This window comes from Mustela nigripes, chromosome 2 (genome assembly GCF_022355385.1).
Source record: "Mustela nigripes isolate SB6536 chromosome 2, MUSNIG.SB6536, whole genome shotgun sequence".
Classification (NCBI taxonomy): Eukaryota; Metazoa; Chordata; class Mammalia; order Carnivora; family Mustelidae; genus Mustela; species Mustela nigripes.
The window spans coordinates 104,829,947-104,840,901 of record NC_081558.1 but is presented as its reverse complement, the minus strand read 5'-3'; the positions used below and the strand labels follow the sequence as shown (position 1 = coordinate 104,840,901).

The 10,955-nt window shown below is 40.3% G+C and overlaps 1 protein-coding gene across 1 annotated transcript in view; it reads right to left on the bottom strand.

Moving 5' to 3' along the window:
* Positions 1-2,906: 2,906 nt before the first annotated feature.
* Positions 2,907-10,955, bottom strand: part of ATP13A4 (ATPase 13A4) — a 127,782-nt gene continuing 119,733 nt past the window's right edge. Inside the window, exons 29-30 of the mRNA XM_059388017.1 lie at positions 9,527-9,607; positions 2,907-4,396 (exon numbers count right to left, since the gene is read on the bottom strand). Of these exons, the coding sequence (XP_059244000.1) occupies positions 4,184-4,396; positions 9,527-9,607 (294 nt within the window). The 3' untranslated portion in view covers positions 2,907-4,183. The remainder of the gene's footprint in view (positions 4,397-9,526; positions 9,608-10,955) is intronic.

Here is a 10,955-nt window from a genome sequence, read left to right as displayed (position 1 = left end):
ATGCCTAGAATGAGTAGAGTTATGGAGTGCTGGAAAGAATGAGTGAGCTACTGACTACCTAAAGAAGTGAATTTAGCACAAAGCCAAGACAGAATGCATATGACCCTAAACTGCTGTACAAAGCAGAGGCAAAATTCAAGCAGAGATACAGGTTTCTGGTTCTGGAGACTGAAGTCAGGAACCAGAGCTATATCTTCTCACATGAAATAGACTCGAAGAGCTCTGGTTATATGATTTTATTCCTCAGCCATAGAAGTTGACGTTTTCTGTGATCAATGAGAAGATCAAATTCAAGAGAATGTCTATGAGAACTAAAACGTCTTTTTGGAAGCAATTACACGTGTGATGGCAATCCATTGGATAGTTGCCTTGCCTTGCTTGCCTTGTTTTTCAGCGCTAGAAACATTTCATCTAGGAGAAACATCATGGGAGAGTGACAGAGCAGGAAACTCATGGGTAGAAGTTCCTCATCTGAATGCAGCTCTAGTTCCAGTACATCCCTGGACAAGGTACTGAGACTTTTGGAGGGTTTGGTACCTCATCAAAAGAAGGAGGCTAGTAATCCTTGTCCTGCCTTCCTTCTATGATTGCTATGAGGCTTAAACAAGAGAATGAGTATGAAAGTATTTTGTAGACTGTAAACGCCCAGTTACAAAGCAGGAAATAATAGTGTCTATACTGTTAGGAAATGCCTGGAACTTTTTAAAGATGTTTTGTTGCTTCAACATTACTGGAGTAGACCACACCATTTTATTAGGCGGAATGAATGACTCCACTGCAGTGAAGGAGAAAGATTGATTTTTAGAACACCAGAATTATAAATTATACTTGCCTCTTTTGTAAAGAATAATTTATTACAACATAAACTAAATACAAGGCTCTGAATAAATAATCACTTTCCCAGTCATCACATCTGCAAGTGTGTACATGCACACTTTTATGAGCTCATAAGGACGCAGATGGAACAGACATATTTCCATTCTCAGATCATTACTTGTTTAGTGTAAAGAGGCCAGAGTCAGGGTTCCTCTCTATGGATCAGAGCTGTGTGCCTTAGAGTAAACATATGGTGAGCCTTTTAAATGATTTGGGTCAGATGAGTGTCATTTTCTCCTCCAAGTTCTAGTCAGATAAGCATATTGGGTGCAGGTGCTCTGCCCTCAGGTTTGGGGCACTGTCCCACATTCTTTTACTGAGATACTCAAACTTCTTTTTCTATGAAAACACATACATCAGAAGTATTCCCCAGCTGTCAGTTAGGCAGTCAGGACCCATCAGCGGGCACCTATTTTCAAGAATTTTATCTCCATCAAAAGTCACCTTCCAAGTACAGAGCAGTCAAGCCCATTTGTCCACACTGTGGACCCCACAGGGCTGGGAATCTGCCCTCCCCAGCCCATCTCCCCACAATAGGCAGTCTGATAGTCTATGTGGCAAGTAACAGTGAATGGTTCACATCATAGCATAAAATTGAGACATATACATATCAAGCCTGAAGGGGATCTTGCAGATAACTGAATTCCATCTGATACTTGTCTTTTATTTCTAATTGGTCTTTGAAACCAATTGCACCTCCAATGTCATGGAGCACACACTCCATGAGGTCACCAGATTCCACTTCCTTTTGTGCTGTTGGGACAGGGTCTTTGTATCAGCCTGAAGCTTTTCCCACCATGCCCTTTACCCACTGATAATTCCACCTGGCACAGGTGGGAGGCTTCTCTCCTACGAAAACCCTTCAAGTATTTGAAAACAACTCTTACATTCCTAGACAATACCCCTACCAGCCCTGCTTTTCCAAGTTAAGCATTTTCTCACTACCTCTAAGATATAGTTAATTTCAAGTAGTCTTCAGAATAAGTTCCTTTTGACAAAGATTATAGATTCAGTCCTCAGTGACTGAATGACTTAGGACCAAGTTAAGAGCAACTCAGAGTCTCAGACGAACACTCATAGGTTTTTGTTTTATTTTGTATTGAACATACCTCTAACCCAAGCCTGGTAGGATTCCTGGTATTCGTTTGAACATTAGGCCCTGGTATTAGCAAAAGGTTCCTCCTTCCACCTGGCAATTAAGAAACTCAGTCTTTGTTTGACTGTGAGATCACCTCAAACACCCTGCCCTGCTGGAGCTTTTAAATTAGGAGATATTTAGAAACCACAGAAGATTTGCTCTGAGGCCTGGGTCGGCTTGCCTTACTCTGAATCTCAGTTTTCTCACCTGTAAAAGTAGACGGTAAGTCCTTCCTTGCCTAAGTCTGTAAAGAATCATGCAATTCGAATGAGCTAATGGAAGAAAGAGCACCTGGTAAGGGGCTCTTCAAGGTGTGAATGCACATGCTGCTCTTGTCCATCACCAGGTTGTAGAGCATCTCCAGCTTGTTCTGTCCACAATCCTCCACTCTTAAAAACGAGTAAACTATGAGTCTTAGAAAAAGACATTCAGAACTACCATATCACTGCTGAGGCTAACTTTATAAAAGAAAACATTTCTTTCTGGACAGAGGAAGACAATGATTCTACAGCCTATTTAAATGATTCTTCACACCCTATTTTAAAACCAGAAGAAACAAGGTACTTTCATGGCTGATAGAAACCATGTTCCCAGAATTATCTATAGCCACAGAGCCTCCAACCATCCCCAGGAATTCATCCAGGGAAGGGTATGCTTGTATATGCTACCAGTAAGTAACAAAGCCAGCCTGGGACCTATCCATGCCTAGAATATTCACTTAGGATTTGATGTTTGTAATGAACATTTTGCTCTTGCTTTAAAATACTATTTGTGGAAATTGTCCTAAAACACAAGAGTTGTCTGCTGAACTAACAGAAATCTCAATGCTTTCTGTGCTAAATGAATTTAAAAAAAAAATTGTAATAGTGATAAAAATAAGGGCCATTTTTATTTTCGGAAAATAGACTTCAGCCTCAGACTTAAGGAATGTGTAGATTGTGTAAGGACTTATGTTAATGATAACATATAATGTTGTAGCACAAGACTAACTTTTCTCAAAAATAATAGAGCAGAGGAGTGGAAATACCTGAAGTTGGATATGTGAGATGTGGAGTTCCTAAAACAGAAAATGTTCACAGGGACAGGAGATGTAGACCTTAGAGGACAGTGTCTGTGCTCTCTGATATGTGCTACTTTCCTTTCATTCCTAGGAATACAAGCTGGGCCAACTACATAATTTGTGGGGCTGAATATAAAATGAAAATGTGGGTATTTCAAAATTAAGAATTTCAAGGTAGCAACAGTAAAGCATTAAAATAATGGTGGGGCCCTTCTAAGCAGGGGGATCTAGATGACTGCACAGGTTATACGCCCATGAAACCAGCCCTAAACACAAGTGGCTGTACTTCGCAACTTCTTTGCCAAATCCCTAATGAATGAGATTCAAGTAGTGGAAGAAATACATCCACTTTTGGGGTGAGGCAGTGGAAAGCCCTGTGTGATCTCCAGACTCTTCCTTCCCCATCACAGTGAACGTGAAGTCCTTGTTTTCAGTCAGTGGGGCCAACAGACTGAGGTAGTCAGCACTGTGAAGAAAGCTAGTCTAGAGTCACCAGAACCATAAAAGAAGTTCTTGTGTGTCAAGCCACTGAGACAAGGGAGTTGTTTGTTATTGCAACATCAGCTTAGCCCATCCTTAATAATATGTAAGGGAAGGCCAGAGGCAGAGGGAATTGTCTCAACTATGAAAGTACCATAAAAGAAAGGAAACTGGACAGTGAAGATTGGTGTGATGTCTCCTATGCATTTGTTTTTCCTCCAACAAAACACAAATTCAAAAGGGATCTTTTGCATGTTACAATTCTATGACTACACATAGTACTACTTTCTCTCAATTCATTCAAAAAATATGTTATCTAAGAAGAAAGATTATATATTCTCTTTGTCCATTAGCTTCCCAATCTCTTGGTCAATTGCCGTCCTTGGCCCCATTCTTGATTCACTAACACCGTCAATATTTTCAGAAGCTAAGAGGAAAGCGCTCTTCTCTGGCAGTGTTTTGTTCTGTAGAACGTATTTTATCAAGTTTTTAGTTTGTCACCAGGATTGGGTAGGTTTTTGATTCCAGAAACTCCAGCTGATTTTAGAAGAGTCTCATTGCTTGAAAATCACTGAAACTGCTCTCTGTCATCGTTTCCATGTTTTGTTAACTTGTATATTGCACTGGGTTCAGAGTTGTTCTTCATTGCTCTCAAACACCGGATTGCTATAAGACACTCCTCTTCCACACCCTGGCATGTCAGAGTAAGATGTTTTGTTTAATAGTGGCCAACTAGGGTCCTTTGCCAAGGCTCTCTGCCATATCCGATACTGACTTTTTGATTGATAGCCAAAACACCTTTTGAATGTCATCCACAGGGCTCGATTTTCAATGATGGCCTCCTGCAAAATAAAGAGTTACTCTTTATAAGCAGAAGTCAAATATTTCCAGGTTAGGGCCCTCCATACACCCCAAAAAGGAACCACCACATTGGCTGCTTCGATCCAGCTTGACAAAAAACTTGAGGCCTGGAGAAACAATTCCAATGTGGGTTCATGGGTTAGGTCTCAGCCTCTCAAACTTTTCCACTTATGGAACTCTTCTAGGAGAAGTGAGAGGTACATAGTTTCAAGAATCTAGAAACAGCTTGAAGTAGTCTGTCTCAAGGGTGAGGTTTCTCCTAAATCTTGTATATAAATTCAATTTAAAATCATTCAAATTCTGCAAACTACTCCACACCACACCCATATTTAATTTCATATAAACTGATATTTAAAATTACTTACCAACAAATGGAATTACCCAACAGAAAGATGTGCCATGGGTATGATGTGCTTTGGTATGGCCTGGCATATAAGTGCATAGTTACAAACAGAGGTCAGTAAAGTTGAAATATGCACCAGTCTTAGACTTGGACAGATCTGGATTCAGGTTCTATATCTGACATCTACTATGGACAAATTAATTACCTTTCCTGAGCCTCAGTAAGCAGAAATCATAATTCCTTCCTGTTATGTTTGTCATAAAGATTATGTAACTCTCCTTACAATGCAAGAAATGGCACGATATAGGTGCCTCCCTTTGCCACCCTTCTGAGCTATTTAACAAATGGCTATGCACTATGTTGGTTGTGGCCTTTTACCTTCACCTACAAATATTTCATTGCAATGCATTTTTTAAGATTACAAAAGATACATCTCTTTGGAAACATTTTAGACTGCCATTTTATTTCATGACAGACCTTCAAATTGAGCCCAAATTATAACTTACAACATAGAATGCATGAGTGGTTATTTTGTTAATTTTTCATTTTTATCATATGTAGCTAACCATCTTGAAGTTATCATAAAAGAAACAAAAAGAAAAATATGAAAATCCTGCTGTCCCACAGGTTTAAAACTCATTTTGGTGTTTGTCGGTGCTATCTTTGCTAAATTAGAAGAGTCAATTTTATGGGTTTCTACAAGGAACTTTGCCAGAGTAGCAATTTTTTTAAAATTCACCCATCTTTGACATTTGACTCCCACTGCCAATGGAAATAATAGGTACAACTAGTCTGAATCATTCTCTAAAAATGGATCATCTGTTAACAGGCCTTTAAAGACCCAATAGTCATCTCAAGAGCATCTTGCAATCCTCAGGGCTCGCCTAGCCAGATTTTGATTCTACTTTCCCATACCAAGGTTTTTTTGTTCTTCTTAATCCATAAGAGAAGAGTAGTTCTCCTTAGAGCTGGAATAAGGCAGGATCATAGGTATCCAATTAATGGTCTTAAAATCTGACCTACCTCTGGGAAAATTTAGCAGGTTTTAAAACAAATGAAACAAAGAAAAACACAGACACACACATGGACTTTAGTGCTGTATGCCATGCACTGAGTGTTTTCACAATTCTAGAGTTATGTAGAGTTATGATGACCTGTATCACTTCACTGCTCTGTAAAGGGAAACTAAAGCACTGGGAAGTGATCTTTCCTATCACTCTACATTGCAAATTAAATGTAGAACTAGAAACAAAAAGAACCTCTTTATGAAATACCATTTCTTAAAAAACAAAAAACAAAACTTCATCACACGAGCTCTTCAGATTGCCTATGAAAACAATTCATATATGCGTGTGCACACACACACACACACACATAATTAATTTTAAGACAAAGAAGGAGAATTAAGCTATCCATGTTAGCTCCTCAGCCTTTCAGTTGGAGGTTACATCATGAGAAAGAGAAGCAAATACAAGGTTCCATTCAAATCTGTTTGTTAGGCCATTCTAAGATTAGGGGTAGGGTTAGACCTTTTAGCAGACCAGGCAATATTCAGGACTATACAAAAAGAGGCCAGCCATCCCTCATGCCTGTCCCCCAAAACCTCTCTGGATGATCTCTGTCACAGGCTGGCCAGGGAGTATGGAGTTAGCATGCCTATCCCAGGAATCTTTAGCATCTGCTGTCAGATATACCTACAACTACCTGAGGAAAGTATCTTGCTGCATCCATGACAGTTTGGGGTCTTTACCTACTCTGCTAGGCTCACCTTGTAAGGCGAGAAATCTCAGTGTCCATAATTCTCCATTACAAGGTCCTTCACCACAGACTCAAATGACTTTGGTTTGTTCCTGAGTATCCCCTGACAGCAGGAGAAGAGTAACCTCAAACAACTGGAGATGGCCATGGAAGAGCCTGGTGGTGAGAGGTGGGATCTCACAGTGTTATTTCTCAGTGAGAAAGTTGCTGGGAATCCACACTAAACATCCACGCCTATCTCCACTTCTCACTCAACACAAGAAGAAGAGGAGAAACTTAATCTTTCATGAGTATCAAATTACCCTCTCCATCTGCTGCAGGCACGCAGCATCACCTCTCATATTTAATAATTGAACAAAACTTTACCCAGCTTCTATTCGAATAAAGCAGGGTTTTTGATACTGCAGGTACTGAGGTGAGTTCCTGCCAGCACAGTTTATATCCATATACAACCTATACACACATAACTGTGGCATTTATTCTCTTGCTCACTCTAAACTCTGAGCAATGGACAAGACTATCAAAATCCACTTTGCACTGTCCCCGAGGACATGGCACATGGTCAACCAATGTTTGTGGAAAGAGCGAATAAACAAATGAAATCCTTAATGACTGATAGATTCAAATAAATACTAAGTACCATAAGAGAAAATATAATATTAATAGATTATACTATCAAATATTTACTATGTGCTTTTCTGTGTTCACATTCCATGCTCACAGCAACCCTTTGAGGTAAGGTACCCTTATTATCACTTGTTTTTCAGATAAAGAAACAGAGACACAGAGAAGTGGAATAGCAGGTGTTGCCCAGAGTCAGGTAGCAGCAAAGGGTGGACCCAGGATTCAAACCCAGGTAGAATCCTTCTGCAGATGTAATGGCAGTTGAACAGCTTCTTACTAGGGGATTATGGCAGACTTCGTTGCTTAGTTACCTGGTACCTGTCACCAGACCTACTGAATCAGAAATGGTAGGGGAAGGACTGGAGAAGTCCTCCTACAAAGTATCCTACTTTGTTGTTCAGCACACTCCTTCCAACTTTTTCCTGTCTACCTTAAAGGGGGGAAAAATACCTCACAAGCAATCTAAGCCAATCTGTCTAATTTTTTAGCATAGATCCAGTTTCCCAGAATCCTTTACTACTCAGGTTGAATAGATAAGACACAGTTCTAACCAATGAAGCAACAGGGTGGCTGTAGGAAATTATTTTGTTTCCTCGTAAAAGGTTCATACTTGAGGGGAAAAAGATTGCTGGTGCCTTCATGTCCTCCTGCATTAAAACAGAGATAATGCCCAGCTACATGGAAGTGATCTGGACACATAAACAATACACACAAATGTGAAAGGCCAATATCTAAAGATGGAGAGAGAGAAAAGTGGAAGATTCATGATCCCCAATGAAACCACTGAGGTACTAAACCAGCCCTGCAATCACTTACCTCCGATCTTCTTCACTTGATCTTAGCCAAAGGGCTGAGAAGTGATACCTCCTATTTTCTTAAGTAAACCAATAAATATCTTTATTGTTTCAGCCACTGTTACTTGTCTAACCTATCCAGGCTTTGGGAAAGATTCACAAAGAGGATAGTACTACAACGGTGCCATAGAGGATGGAACAGCATTTCAATATGCAGACATGGGGGCAGATGCACTAAACAGAGGAAATAATGTGATCACTGCCAGGGACAAGATGCATACATAAGATTATCCCTTAAAGAGTAAGGTTCACCCTTCTGCAACTAGGTGTGAGGTCACCGATGTAATGCTCTTTTATTAATTTGGTGGTTTTGGAGATCTCTATAGGTTACCATGGTCCTTGTCAATGTGGTTTCTCAACCAGCAGTATCAGAATCACCTGACAACCTGTTAGAAGCAAAAACTTGCACCTATTCCAGACCTACTGAATCCAAAATTCTAGGAGAAGGCCTGGACAACCTGTGTTTTAACAAGTCTTCCAAGTGACTCTGGTGCCCATCCCAGTTTGAGAGGCCCTGGTTTGCATACAGAGAGAGGCTCCAGTACTTCATTCCATGCTCTGTTCTGCCACCAGCTCCTGCACAGCTTTTACCCTGCCTAGTATGGAAGGTTCCGCAGGGAAGTCAGGTTCCAGATACCCTCCACCCACCATGAATCTCCCCCTCACTGGAACAAGGCTGGGTTTGCAACCAGAAGTAAGATTGTGGACAGAATGAATCCTGATGCTCACCTCCCCTTTGACACAGATGCCTTTTCCAGAGATGCTCCCTGTTCTTCAGGAGGCTTTGAAGAATAGAGAGTTTATCTAATAGCACTGAAGGAGGTTGAGTGAACCACATAGCCAAAGAAAGAGGGAGCACAGACTCATTTTACTGAGGGAATGGAGCAAATGGGAGATGAAGCATAAAAGCCAGGAAAAGCTCTATGAATCTTTTCTCCCAACTGTAAAGTAAAAGTAATAGAAGTTGTTAAGTAAAAGAAGCCAGACACAAAAGGCCATATATTATATGATTCCCTTTATGTGAAATGTCCAGAACAGGCAAATCCATAGAGACAGAAAGTAAATTAGTGGTTGCCAAGGGGTGAAGGAGGCGAAAGGGGAATGAGGAGTGACTGCTACTGGGCACGGGATTTCTTCTGGGGTGATGAGAATGTTCTGGAATTAGTGGAGATGGTTGCACAACTCAGTTAAGATACTAAAAACCACTGAACTGCATACTTCAAGAAGATAGATTTTATAGTATGTGAACCATATTTAATTTCAAAAGTGAGTTGGTTCTCTATTTGTGGATTTTATAAATGAACAGGACCTTGGACACCATAATTCCATTCTCTCCAGGTGTGCTCTGTAGATAGGAAAACTAACCCCTTGTTTGGAATTCACCAGGAGAGAGCACCATTGTTCATGTGGCTGAGGAACGGAGCCCCTGGCACTACTGAGTCCTATCAAATAAAACCGTTGCTTTTTTCAGACTCCCAAAGAATGCCCTATCTATCTCTGCCCCAAATGATCAGCACCCCCGGGGCGCTTACCTCCACAACAAGGGACACAATGAAATTGGAACTGAGCATAATGATGATGTAGACCCTCCACAGAACAGGAGTGCAGAGCAGCTGGTGGGAGATGGAGAGTCACTGTTAGTTTGAAGAAAAATAAACACTAGAAAAATGTTCACATGTTCATGGTGTACATTTTCATAGATTATAGATCATGTATGTAATAGACATGCATTGTGTATACGTTATATATATAATACACACATACATATAATACATATAATAAGACATGTTTTTATGCATGTATCAAATAATGTGGAAGGTTTATACCCAATGATTTCAATGATTTGTAAACTATGATTGTTGCTTTATTTTCTTTTGTCTTTCTTTCTTCTTCTTTTTATTTTTTGGTTCCCCTGTAATTTCTAAATTTCCTAAAATAAATTTTATCAAAATTTGATAAATTTGATAAGAGTGTTTTTTGTTTGCTTCCATTGTTTACTTTTGCAAAGGAATACAGGAATATGGCCCTATTGCCAGGAGGCTCTGAAGATACACATGTCAAACCTCCACAATGGGCAGTGTTGCCCTCTTCTCACTGATCCCACATCTCCCCTCAGCTGAGCCCTGCTTTTGAGACTCAGTTTAAGGTTGCACCCTCAGGACTGTATGTACAGCTGCATGGATGGTGCCATGACGAGGGTACTCACAGATGCAGCAAACAGGTCTGAAATGAAGCTGACACTTCATACCTTTTCCCCCAGTTTCTCTGAGTCTTTCTCAATCCCACCCCAGGCACATGATATATATAATAGATATGTATACTGAATGGATGAATAGGTGAAATGAAGGAATGGATGGATGGATGGATGAACGAAATGAAGCCAAGTGCACACTGCTGGGCAGGGCAACTGCCTCACACACTGCCTTCCACAACAAGGGATTAAAAAGTGGTACAGCTCTGTGGTAGGCAAGGCTATTAAAATTAAAAGTTCAAACCATTTCTGGGAATTTATCCTAGAGACATATTTGTATGTGCCTGAAATGATATATGTATAAGGTTATTTCATCGCAGCTTTAAACACTGGAAGCAACTTAAATGTCAATCAATATGGGACTACAGATAAATTATGGTTCATATACGTATATTGAAATAATATATTAGCATAGAAGAGGAATGAGGAAGTTTGATGTACTGATATGAAGCAATTATCAGAATACACTGTCTCATGAAAGAACAAGGTGAAGAATTAGTATGAGTTTGGGGCAGCCGTGAACATGCTCCATGGAAGTGTCCTACTGCAAGAGTAAGTGACAGGCGCTGCAGTGCCGCTCAGAATCTCCCACCATGCTTCTCCTGAGGCCACGCTTCCCATGGGTTGCTCATAGCTAATAACTGGGGATGGCAGGCCTTCTCACTGCACTCATTCTTGTGAGACACTAGACCCCTCTGATAAGCAACTGT